At 41.0% G+C, this 13,900-nt stretch overlaps 1 protein-coding gene across 1 annotated transcript in view; it reads right to left on the bottom strand.

Annotated features, from left to right (window-relative positions):
- PLCXD3 (phosphatidylinositol specific phospholipase C X domain containing 3) overlaps positions 1-13,069 on the bottom strand; it is a 117,216-nt gene extending 104,147 nt beyond the window's left edge. The window contains exon 1 of the mRNA XM_058173433.1: positions 12,967-13,069. Within this exon, the coding sequence (XP_058029416.1) occupies positions 12,967-13,069 (103 nt within the window). The remainder of the gene's footprint in view (positions 1-12,966) is intronic.
- Between the last annotated feature and the right edge of the window lie 831 nt (positions 13,070-13,900).

Raw genomic sequence — 13,900 nt, 5'->3', positions numbered from 1 at the left:
GCCTCTGTGCTGTGTTGACTTTTTTACATCCTGCCACCTGTCTCTCTTTGTCATTTTTCTTTATCCAGCTTCTTGCAGATTGTAGAATGGAAAGCTGAGCTCTGACCTTGGGGACAACTGGTCCTTGTTTTGTGTTAACTTTCAGTGAGGATGTTATAATCACTGATCTTATTAGTTCCAGATGAAAGAAGGTTATTATTCAAAGGTCTGGGGCCAGGCTGATGTTGGGTTTATTAATTTTAATATCGAAATCTCTAGCAGATAATTAACAAGGGCCAACCAGATAATTGTTCCCACAAAAACTCCCTATTAGCAACAAAACTATTATCTTCTTGCTAAATCCTTGAAATGCGCATCAGTGGAGAGATAATTAAAGGATTGGACATCATTGAAATGAATCAATTAGCAAACAATGGAAGCAGAAGGAAAATATGTGTTGATGTCATCAATTGTCTTTGATGAGAAATGGATGCATTTTATTTTTTATTGGGCACACCAAAGTAACCTCCATGAATGTCTTTTTATAAAGGTTGAACTCAAAATCAGTATGATATTTATAATTTTATAATAATCGTACCAGCTTACCCAAGTTGCAAAAGGGACGATCAAAAGGTCAGCAGTTCAGTGGTTTGAATCCCTAGTGCTACATAATGGGGTGAGCTCCCGTTACTTGTCCCAGCTTCTGCCAATCTAGTAGTCTGAAAGCACGTAAAAAATTCAAGTAGAAAAATAGGGACCACCTTTGGTGGGAAGGTAACAGTATTCCATGTGCCTTTGGCATTTAGTCATGCTGGCCACATGACCACAGAGACGTCTTCGGACAACACTGGCTCTTCGGCTTTGAAATGGAGATGAGCACCACCCCCTAGGAGTTGGGAATGACTAGCACATATGTGCAAGGGGAACCTTTACCTTTACCTTACCTAAGTTGCAGAGCTCTGGATGTGTTAAGATTGAACTCAAAACCAGTGTGGTATTTATAATAATTTTGTGCCAGTTTACCCAAGTTGGAGAGCTCTGGCTGTGTTATATTACATCCATGTAATTTCAAGCCATAATTCCTAGAAAACAGCCTGTTAGATTAAAGGGGTACTTGTCCCCTTCAACCACATTGCTCACTCCAGTCATATTCTCTTCCCTATTCTACTTCACAGAATAATTGTGATGACTGATTAGAACTAGAGGGAAGCAACCATTTCACTAATTTTTGCTTCCCCGAAGGAAAGCAGGAATAAAAACAAGCTCATACATGGGTTTTGCACAATCTGCTACAAAATCTTACCCTGAAGTCTTATGGAAAATTGTATGTGTAATTCCTTGGCAGTCATTCTTCATCTTCTTGGTATTTCATCTCCCCGAATTCAAACCCATATCTGATGTGGAGCGAAGCCGATGCAAAATGACTTTGAAAAAAATGTGTAAACATTTCATTCCAAACAAATAACTATGGGTTTATTACTTCAGCTATAAATTGGTTTAAGTGAATTTATTCCTAAATAAGTAAGCACAATGTTTCAATCAAGAAGCTCAAAGCTTATTTGTGTGAATATAAATTCTGACTTACATATCGAACTATACAAGGCAGTAATGGGGTGGCAATGTTCTAAGGAGGCAGGCTGGACTCGACATTTTCATATTATGAAAATGGATCCTATTTCTCAAGGCTTTTAAAAGACTTTGCAATTAGATACTAAGGACAGCAGAGAGCCAGCTGGAAAAGGACCTTTTTTCTTGAATGGTAACAGCCCCAAATACACTTATCCAGAAATAGGTAGCCCTGAACCTATTTATCTCCCTTGTAATGACGGACTGTTGTTGGGTTGCTGAGCATTAGACAGAACTGCAACTAGTACTCTGAACTAATCTTGTTAAAACTTTGCATTGATACGATTCATAAGCCCAACTGTGGATGCCAGTTAGAAAAGCTTGCTATATTCCAAGTTTCTGAAACACTTTCATTTCATTTCATTTATTTATTTTGTCACAACAATATACACGTTTAACTTTAACCAACCCACATTAAACTGCAGGACTGCCAAGTGTAGCATGTTCAGTGTAGGGATGAAATCCAGTAGGTTCTGACAGGTTCTAGAGAACCGATAGCAAAAGTTTTGAGCAGTTCAGAGGAGCGGCAGTAGAAATTTTGAGTAGTTCAGGGAACTGGCAAATACTACTTCTGGCTGGCCCCAGAGTGGGGTGGGAATGGAGATTTTGCAATATCCTTCCCCTAGAGTGGGGTGGGAATGGAGATTTTGCAGTATCCTTCCCCTAGAGTGGGGTGGGAATGGAGATTTTGCAGTATCCTTCCCCTGGAGTGGGGTGGGAATGGAGATTTTGCAGTATCCTTCCCCTACCATGCCCACCAAGCCGTGCCCACCAAGCAACACCCACCAAGCAACGCCCACAGAACCAGTAGTAAAAAAAAAAAATGGCACCACTGGTTCAGCGTGATATTTTTGTCCTAGTCACCTCCATCCATTCTAAGAAGAGTAACAGATGGCAGCAGATCTTGTTATTTATTTATTTCATTTATAGCCTGCTTTTCCTCTGGGGTTCACGGACTGGGTTTTCTTTCATTCCGTCTCCACAGAAACAACCCTTTGAGGTAAATGGGGCTGAGACAGAGGAACTGATACAATTCTATGAGCTCTGTGATTCAGTCAAGACTTGAATTTTGGTCTCACTATTGTAGTCTGATACTTAAATCCCCTCTGCTGCCCTGAATGGTCAACTGGACATCCTGCAAACAATCCCCTACTCTCACCTCATATTTTTTAAATGTACAAAGTTGTAAAGAATACTAACATTCTTTTTGGTTACTGTCATGTCTAGTTTGATCAGCAATGTGGAAAGATTTGGAGAGAGCAATTTCTGAGCATTTAGAAGAGAAGTTATATTACTGGGACAAGGTTGATTTTTGTCTTGTCTTGTTTATTTATTGACATTAAGTTTACATCTTTATATTAAGGGTGTGCGTCAGAGCAGAAGAAGGAGGATTCCTAATCATATTTCCCTTCTTAATCTCATCACTCAACATGCCCCTCCCCTCAAATCACCACTCCAATATCTGAAGCTATCTTTAGAAGATTGGGGATGAACGTTGAAGTGCTTTCTTCTCAGAAGCTACCACTCCCATTCTTCAGGGTGATGCCTGCTAACAATGAGGTGTAGGAGAAGCCCAATTTTGGCTACTTAGTCAACATGTGTCACTCATACAGACAGTCCACCCCTGTAAGACAATCGACTCAGTTCTAAAGACAAGTTGTCTGCTCCCAATGTGTAAAATTTGATTCCCAGAAATTTCCAGACAGTGCTGAAAATTCTTTAGGTCAAAATTCTTTTCGTGTCCCACTCCTCCGCTGAAGGCTGGGTCAGGGAAATCCGAATCAGGCATGCCTCTGCAGCTCTGCCAAAGTCCTAGCAAAGTTTTCAAGGCAGGCAGGAGACCAGGAAGTGACTTCAGCAATCCAAGGTAGACTTTGCCTGACTCAGAGAATGCCAGAAAGCAGATCCTTTATATAGGCCATGGGGTGTGGCTCCATGACTCAGCACTTATCCAGGCCTGCCCCTCCCTTCCTTCTGTTGACGCCGCCTATCAATTCTCCTGAAGCGAGGGTCACTCCAGTCTGCAGCTGTTGGTAATTGACCTTCCTCAGGCTCACATGCTGTGGGGGAGGAGGAGGGGTCTAGTTGCTCCGTTTGCCTGGGCATGGAGCCAGGGCTGGGGGCTGGAGGCACTTCTTCTTCTTCGGCCTGTCTGGGCATGAAGCCAAGGCTGGGGCCGGGAGGCATGCTAGGACATTCCTCAGTGTTCGGAAGCAGATAAGACGGGCCCGGCTGCGGGGAAAGCGGACGAGGCACAGCAATTCTCTCATTTGGAAGTTAGAAATAAATGGTCGCTTATTTGACAGCAAAACCAGCAATTAGAGGTAGTCCTCGACTTACGACCCGAGTTGATACCAAACTTTCTGTTGCTAAGCTGTTGCTCTTAGGTGAGTTTTGCCCCATTTTACGACCTTCCTTGCCACATTTGTTAAGTGGATCACTGCAGTTGTTAAGTTAGTAACACGGTTGTTAAGTGCTTTTCCCTTGATTTTGCTTGTCAGAAGGCCTCCCATGACTCTGGGACAGGGGTCTCCAACCTTGGCAACTTTAAGACTTGTGGACTTCAACTCCCAGAGTTCTTAACAAGTCTCCACAAGTCTTAAAGTTGCTTAGGTTGGAGACCCCTGCCCTGGGACACTGCATCTCTCAAAAATATGAAACAGTTGCCAAGGGTCCAGATTTAGATCATGTGACCTTGGGAATGCTTCAATGATCGTAAATATTAAAAACAGTCATAAGTCACTTTTTTCACTGCCGTTGTAACTTCAAATGATCATTAAACGAATGGTTGTAAGACAAGGACAATCTGTACTCAAAAAACAATTTTCAGTCTTCCAGGATCTTCAAGTGCCTACTCTTGGATCAAATTGTCAAAAGTTTCAGCTCTTTCTCTTGGGGCTTGATCAAAAACGGGATTTTTTTCATGTAATATTTGTGTTCATCAGCTTCCTGTAAGTGCAGGGATACTAACATCAGACACAGACAACAACTGTTTGCACGTGTGTGTTATCAGTAGAGAATAACCATTGTCCGTGTCCTCAGCATTTCATTTCCCTCTATAATTTTGCCAACCCATTATTCAACCTGGACACCATCTCAAAATATCCCTTTGTATATTCAGCAATGCAGTTGCATTTTATAAAACAGTTGCACTAAATTTCATGATTTTACGGAGAAGGGGGGGATGGTGCAAAATAAAGAAAAAACTCACTTATGAGTTTTTTAATGATCTTATTTTTTAATGATAAATCTATTACAAATTTTGAGACATCCTAACTACCCTTTGCTAGGTGCAATCTACCTTTAGAGTGTGGATTGGATAAATATAGGCTTTGGTGCACTGCTAATCACTGCTGCTAAAAGCCATGGCCTCTTTTTTAATTCCAAGACCAAAGAACAAGCAGTATTCATAACTGCAGTGAATTATCAGGAACCAACTGTATTTTATTACCGCGAAACATCTTAAATATTGAATCAGTCAAGAGAAATCCATTAGTGCCGTAGAGATAACTTGTCCTATGTACATTATTCTTCTTGTAACAATAGATGCAGACAATGTTCAAAGCTAGAATTCAATTCTTGCTATGTAAATTTTGAGATCAACATCATTCTTGATGTAACAACAAATTTAACATCTGCCACAGGAATATATTGATTTTGGTGAAGATGAATAAGAACAAGCTATAAAAGAATTGATCCACATTTGGGGTGAATTGGTCTGGCAGATCTGGATTGCCATATTAATCTATTAATCTATTAATGCTAGGTTTATCATCAGAGTTATTATCCTGGAGCAGCATAAAATGCTGATAGCAATAGCAATAGCACTTAGACTTCTATCTATCTATCTATCTATCTATCTATCTATCTATCATTCATTCATTCATTCATTTATGAAAATTTATATTGCCATCTACTAGCTCATGGTGACTCAAGGCAGCTTACAGGAAATAAAATAGCAATAGCACTTAGACTTATATACCGCTTCACAGTGCTTTACAGCCCTCTCTAAGTGGTTTACAGAGTCATCCCATCCCCCAACAATCTGGGTCCACATTTTACCCACCTCAGAAAGATGGAAGGCTGAGTCAATCTTGAGCCTGGTGAGAATCGAACTGCCAAATTGCAGACAGCCGGCAGTCAGAAATAGCTTGCAGTACTGCATTCTAACCACTGCACCACCGCAGCTCTCACTAACCAGTACTAAGTAAAATAAAAATGGTGCATGTGCAGCCATATGCTGCACAGAGAAGACTATCTAAAAATATTTAATTTTGTTGAGTTTCCACTATGACTGGACTATAATTGTGCCCTTTGTAAATATAGTCTGATGGGTCTTGGTCTGATTTCATCTTCAAGATATAGATCAGACCAAGAAATCCATCTCATTTTAAGATTAAAGCTACTTTTATTGAGATTGACTGTAGTAATAGAATTTTCAGTCCTGGTTATGTTTCATCTCTTCCCTCTCTTATACTCAGGTGAAATAGGGAGTGGGGAGAGTGTCTGTCTGAGATGTTTACACATACCTTCATAGTTTGAGCTTAAGCGATGTTTTCCTTCTCATTGCTATGGCAACAGATCTCCCCTCTCTCCCTCAAGGCCATCCTCTTTGCTCTCTATACTCTATGAATGATCACTATATTAAATGTGTTAAAAGGAAAAAAAAGTATAACAAGAAAGCATTAGCAAGATTAGATAGCACAATGAATCACAGAGTACCCAATTTCCTCACAATGTGAGCAGACTGTACAACTCCTATCATCCCCAGTCAAGGTGGACCGCTAAACCCATGTATGTGAGACTGATGTATTGGCCATGCTAAGCAGGTATGATCAGAAATCTAAAGCAATACACATGAAAGTTCCTAAACTGGCAGAGATTTTTCTGTATCTGTGTAACTTGCACAGATACACTTAACTATAATTGTTATCTACTTCAATAAAAAAACAGAATATAAAATTTTAAAAATGAGCAAAATAAAATCAAGGCATAGCTCTCACAATAACCCCATGAAGTATGTTGTGCATAAAGAAACTAAGATGAGGAATAGGGTACATACAGGTTGCAGGCTGATTTACAAGGATCTATCAAACTGAGAGAGAATGTCAGGTTGGGGTAATATTTAAGACTCTGGGCTAGAAACCAGGAGATTGTGATTTCTAGTCCTCTTTAGGCACAACACCAGTTGATGGTCTTGGGCCAGTCCCTTTCTCTCAGCCCTAGAAAGCAGGCAAGGGTAGAAAATCTGAAAATCTTGTCAGGAAAACTACCGGGGCTTGTCTCAAAGGTGCTTTTTCAAAAGACAACTGGACTGGGTTTTTTTCCCTGAGGAAAAAGGAGATGTTTTGCTTCTCATCCAAGAAGCTAGATCATCCAAGAAGACATTTTGCTTCTCCTCCAAGATGAGAAGCAAAATGTCATCTTCTTCTTCTTCCTCAGGAAAAAAACAATCAAATTGCCTTTTGAAAAAGCACCTTTAAAACAACTATGACCTGGATGATTGAGAATCTCCACAGACATGCAGGAACTTGTCCAAGCAGTGTTCAGAAATCAATACCAACTCAAACATACACACACACACACACACACACACACACACACATACAATAATCAAACAATATGTCAGACTTTATGTGTACTCTTGTTTTGCAACAAAAAGTACAGTAAACCACTAAGCAATTTTCCAGTCTTACAGAACCTTCCCTAACTCAATACTTTCTAGATGTTATGGGACATTAAATCCAAGAATTTCCAGCATGACTAAAGACTAAGAATTTCACAAGTTAGAGGTCAACACATGCAGGGGGGGAAAACAGACGGAAAGGCTGATTTGCATACTACCAAATATTTTCTTGCACAAAAAATTATTACTTTCATTCAAAGACTTACCATTTAACTTAAAGGACAGAGTAACTAATCATCAAGATACAATAGGGGGCTAAAACTATGCTTAATATTAGACTCAGCATTATATGAAAACTGTCTCTGTCCCTTCCTCCCTCCCTCCCTCCCTCTCTGTGTATGTATGTGTGTCTGGATTCATTGAATTTCCTCAAAAGTCATTCATGAAAGCAAAACTGGAAATAAGTAACCAACTTCAGCATCATTTTAATATACTTACGGAACCGCCTGCTGTTACCACATGCCTCCCACCGACCCGTACGCTCTCACAGAGAGGGACTTCTCAGGGTGCCGTCCGCCAAGCAATGTCAGCTGGCGGCCCCCAGGGGAAGGGCCTTCTCTGTGGGGGCTCCCACACTCTGGAATGAGCTTCCCCCGGGTTTACGCCAAATACCTGACCTTCGGACATTCCGTCGCGAACTGAAGACACACCTCTTTATCCGCGCGGGGCTGGCTTAAATTGAATTTTAATGTTAAATTTTTATTAATTTTAAATGGGGTTTTTAGTTCATGGCAAATTTTAATTTTCAGGCTAATTTAAATAAGTTTTTTAAATTGCATTTTAAACTGTATATTGTATTGTTGGTTTTATCTTGCCTGTACACCGCCCTGAGTCCTTCGAGAGAAGGGCGGTATAAAAATCAAATAAATAATAATAATAATATACTTTCTTGCAGGGAATATTATCTCTAAATTTAAAGTTAAAGGTGATCAGTATATTAATTGATCAAATAAAATATATGCAGGGAAAAGTTAGAGAGATATTTAGTGAAAATAATCTCCACACCCATTCACACCCATGAACATCACAATTTAAGTAGAGGTCATCCTAAACTTACAACTGTAATTGAGCCTAGCAATTATTGGTCGTAAGTCGTAATGGAAATAAAAAGGGTAAACCATGGAAACTGGCCTGATTTTACAACTTTTGCAATGGCCATTAAGTGAATGCGGTGGTCATTCAGCAAACCCATGACCATTTTTGCCAGAAACCAGAAGTAAATGTTGATTTTCAGCAAAAATGTCATAAATTGCAAGTGACAGCAGGATGCTGCAAAAGGCCATAAGTGTTGCCAAGCGCTCAAAATGCGATCATGTGACTGTGAGAAGTGGCCATCAGAACCGGATCAGAATTCGATCATAAGTAGCTTTGGGGAGGTTCAATCATAAGTCTGGTCAGTCGCTAAACAACCGGTCATAAGTTGAGGACTGTGTACTGGTTACATACTGGAGTCAGAATGGTTGAGATCCAGACTCTACTCGATTCTCAAAAATATGGAAGTTCTCTTGATGACTTTGGGCCAATCACTCTTTCAGCTGAACCTCTTTCATTGGCTTGTTGTTGCTGACAAAAGTAGGTAAGAGTTATGCAAAGCAGTTGGAAAAACCCTGGGGGTCTACTTTAATAGTCAAACATAAACATCAATAACACAGCTTTTTAAAAGAGGCCCTCTGGGTCCTCTTCAAATAGGTTGGGACTATAATTTCCCAAGTTCATAGATAGAATAAAGTTTTAAATAATTTAACTATGCAATCATTGGGTCCAGTCTAGTTACCATGTTTAAATTCAGAAGATTTAAGATTTAAGAGGACAGATCCCTCACATCCTGGACCTAAACTGTTTCAACTCCTACCCTCAAAACGACGCTATAGAGCACTGCACACCAGAACAACTAGACACAAGACAGTTTTTCCCCGAACGCCATCACTCTGCTAAACAAATAATTCCCTCAACACTGTCAAACTATTTACTAAGTCTGCACTACTATTACTCTTCTCATCGTTCCCATCACCCATCTCCTTCCACTTATGACTTTGTAACTTTGTTGCTTGTATCCTTACGATTTAAATTGATATTGTTTCCTGATTGCTTATTTGTATCCTATGACTATCATTAATCGTTGTACCTTAGAATTCTTGATGAATGTATCTTTTCTTTTATGTACACTGAGAGCGTATGCACCAAGACAAATTCCTTGTGTGTCCAATCACACTTGGCCAATAAAAAAAATTCTATTCTATTTAAATCAACCCAAAATTGTGTCTGTTTGTCATGGTCTGGCAGACGACTCTTTCAGTATAGTTCCATAAATGTTTAGTAGGAGCAATCCACTCACATGCATAGGAACGTACTCCCAGGTAAGTACAGGTAGAGTGCACTGATACATCAAGCTCTTTTTCTCATGTCTCCTCCTGCTTTTAATAACCTCAGTTTGACACACACACACACCCAGGGACCTCTGAATGCTTGCAACTGCCATAAGAAAAAGGGAATTATCTTTTGCTACCCTCAATGAAAGAGAACCAAAAAATGTTATCGATATTGCCAAGGTCAAATCAAATTAGTGTTCAGGAATGAAATCCCCAAGGGCAGCTTCAGAACAAAGTCGCTTTTCTCAACTCCACTTTCAGATTACTTACATGGTCCAAGAGTCTCTCTGATAAGAAGTGTACTATGGTCCAACATGTTTAGAGGATGAAGTCAGAAAAAACTGAAGGAAAGAAGGAAATGCATGCAACCAGTTCTAGACAATGGCACAATCAGCATTTGAGGTGGGGGGAAGGATTTTTCAAACTAACACTTCTTCTCTTGCACAGAGAACCCCCCCCCCAAAAAAAGGCAGCAGAGTTATAAAAATGTTCACTGGTATAGCCAATGTCTTCCAGTTACGGAACTTCTCATGAGCATACATACACCTTATATTTAGGAGCTCAGAGCCTAGTAGAACCACCAAAGGAAACCACATGAGTCTTTCTCAGAGTCAAGCTATATTTTGCAGTTATCATTAAAAATTAAGAGTATTCTCGTGTATTATTTCCACCTGTTTCTTGTCCAGAGCAATCTACTCTGAAAGGACTCGCAATGGGCTCCCAATCTGATAGGAAATCTCTTGTTTTCTGAAAGTGTATCAAGCCTAGCTCCTCAGCATGGATTAAGCTGTCGATTTCTTCAGCTACATTTTTCCCAGCCATACCTAGAGGCATCAAGGAACAAAACTGAGATATTTAGCATGCAAAGCAGGTGCATTACAACTGAGCTATGACATGTCTGGAGTGTGTTCAACAGCAAGATTAAATGCCAACCACCCACAGATGGTCTCATCTTCTATTGTTAAATGCCGTTCATGCTGTACCATAAACTTACTCCTCACTGTAGTCCTGGCACCTGAAGTACTCAGTAATCAAGAAAGGTTATCTAACTATAGTGCTAAAGATGGTGTGTTTTTTTTAAAAAAACAACTTATTGTGATGGGAGAGTGCATAAAAGAGAGAGAAATAATTGTGTTTTGTTTTTAAATTTAACTAGCCAAATAAACACATCACCAATCAGCAAGCTATCCACTTTCTATGTCAGAGCAATTAACCTATTTGCATGCACTAGATTTCAATTAGCATATATTAGATTTCAATTAGCAATTAACAGAAAATTCCTTTGTACTACAGAATACAAAAGGTTTCTCTCTCACCCTCCCCCTTCAGTCAAAATGCTTTTTGCAAACAAATTGCTTTTCAAATCAGGTAATCATTAAGAGAACATATTAGAATATATCCTTCCCCCAGAAGCCATCTAATTTTACCTCTGTTTTGTCCTTTGTGTGTGTGTGTGTGTTTTGCCTTTACTAAGTACAAATACAACAAAAATGCATGGAAATATTTGAAGTATCATCTCTTTTCTTCTAGCTGGTCTATGTTGTTTTATTGATTACACTAAATAAGTAAGCATTGTTTTTAGCCTAAAGTCTACTAAATTTTAAAAACACATCCTTTTTCCAGATCATATAGAACACAAGGCTGAAACTTACTTAAGCCCCCCGCCCTCCTGAACACATATGCATTCTTTAAATACCTTTTTCATCCTCTGGTATTATTACAAATGTTGTACACTGGGCATTTGGATCTAATATGCACCCAACATGTAAAGGTTTTCATAAAAGCAGCTTAAAAGATATACCACAATGATTTATTATTTATGCAGATATAAAGCTGAAGTGGTTGGGATCCAGACCTGTATACAGTATCTAGATATTCACAGAAAAAACCTCAAGGTGATATAAACCAGTAGATTTTAGAAGACATTGATGAGCAAGAAAGAACAATGAAACAAACTCAACAACAACAAAGTCTCAGTTATTCAGATGAATAATCACATCCTTTTCTGCATGTCTGTGTGTATTAAGAAAATTTACTATTTTTGGAAGCTGACTTTTTTGTGAAGAAAAATGCTCACAGCACGATCAGGGCAATAATTGCATTCTACCCCATTCTCCAAGAACATAATAAAATTTATAATAATCTACCTCCACAACAGTCCTGTCAGATAAGATAAAAATTAGACAAACTTCCCTCAAGACCTTCAAAGGAGAAATAAGATTTTGCTATTCAGAGCTCCCTGTCCCACCATGGTTATCTCTTACAGGCTTTATGGAGGTAGGTAATTTTGAAATGACAGTGGTGCCTGGCTATTTGTTTTGACTACTAGCAGATTTTTCATGCTTTATTGTATGTCAGGAGTAGCAATTTCAAAAGCTTTTTCCAACCAGTTATATTTCAGCACCAAATTGAACTGCTTGTCCCCCTACTTGCATATACCTTTTTAACATGCACATCCATTACTCAATCACTGCAGCATCAAGCAAATGTGTGAACCCACCAACTTCATAGCAGAATGGTTAGATTCTCATCTTAAGTTCAAGTGTCAGGGGCATAGTATTAACTGTCTGCTGGTTCAAATACACAACTCCCCCAGTGTGGTAAACAGAGTAATGGGGTAGGATGTGGTGTGTGCATACTGATGTGTCCGGTTCAGGGCAAAAAACAAAACAAAAACCCAAACCTAATCTGAATTAGAGTTGCTATCCTCACAGAATAGTAGGGAAGTGAAATGATGAAACAAAAAGAAAACAATGTGTGGACAAACCAAAGTGATTTCACCACACACATCACTTTGTGGGATCCTTCCAGGGTGTTACAGAGATATTGATCCATCTATGCAGTCCTAAAAGTCCGGGAAAGACGGCTATAAATATATGGTTCCATGAGCTGTAACTTTCTTCTCTTGTTCTCTGAATACAAGCTGGATCTCGGAGAGCGGGGAATATTTCAGCACCATGGATAGCGATATGACTCCTATTTAGATCTCGTGGCCATCTGCCTAAACTGAAGCCGAGATTTGGATGTCTCGTACAGATAGACCGTCATTACAAAAGGGTCACGAAGGTATGTCATGATCCCCAGTCCGCCATCACATTCATTTATCAATCCCCATCAGATAGCAGGCGCTGCACGGAGACAGCGTCCAATGTCACCTTTCCGAGAAGGCAAAGGAGCTATTCCCGGCGCGATCAAGACTCGACCGTCTCGCAGCTTCCCACTAATGAAACCAAGCAAAACATCCAACAACAACAACAAAAACCCAATGCCCTCTCCCCGTCTTCTCCAACGACCCCGGTATCTTACCTGGGATGGCCAGGTTTGCCAGCGGCACACTGTGGATGCTTTCGGGCAAACTTGCCATCCAGTCGGCGAATTTCAACTCAGCCTTGCCTTGCGACGAAGCCATACTCGGTGCCTGCCAAGGGAACCGCTCGCTTGCTCGCTCGCTCGCCTGGCTCAGCCGGTTAAGCAGCAGCCGCGGGCAGCCCCTCCTCCTTCTGCCGGCTCCTGGAAGCCCAGCCGCTTTGCTCGTCTCCAGCCCTCGCTTTGCTAGAGAGAGTTTTTACGCGCCACGCTGCGCCACGCCCACGGGTGGATGGCGCAGGCACGTGCGGAGTCGACTTATCATATGCCAAAGCCTCTCGGCCGCCGCTGAAGAGCCTCGGCTGGAAAAGCGCCAGCCCGGGGGAGCGCAGCTTGCCGCCCCGCCGTCACCCTTTGCCATTTCCGAGCGCATCTTCCGTCTACCTAAAACTCCGCCGAAGGCTGAACGCGCGCCTAGGGCGCCACGGGGGGCCTCGAGACGAACCCTAACTCTAGATCGCCTCCTGGGGAGGGTCAGGCCAACCGAGAATCAACAGCAGGTTCTTCTCCCCTGTGATGCCACGGTGGGGGGGGGGGGGTTGGGGGGGGTGGACATACGAGAAGGGGGCTTTTTTTTTTCTCGGGGAATGAAAACGTGCGCGATCTGGAAGAAGCGACAGCCTCCTTTATCTTGCGGCCATTATTTTAGCGCCTTGGCTGGGAGGATCGTTGCGCTTAGGCGCAAAAAAGGAGCGCTGCCATCCTACTCGCAATTTTCCCCCCTTTCAAGCCTGCCCTGTCGTTCAAGTGATTTGTTGGGATTGGGTTTATGCTGACTCAAGACTCAACCACACCATTGGGGGTGCCATCTTGTCAAACCCTGCCCGGGGAAAAGTCCATTATAAGGTTGTTCAGCAGTTCAAATCTCACCAGG

Source organism: Ahaetulla prasina, chromosome 2 (assembly GCF_028640845.1).
Source record: "Ahaetulla prasina isolate Xishuangbanna chromosome 2, ASM2864084v1, whole genome shotgun sequence".
In the NCBI taxonomy this organism is placed as follows: Eukaryota; Metazoa; Chordata; class Lepidosauria; order Squamata; family Colubridae; genus Ahaetulla; species Ahaetulla prasina.
The sequence above is the reverse complement of the archived record's forward strand: the minus strand, read 5'-3'. Positions and strand labels throughout refer to the sequence as shown.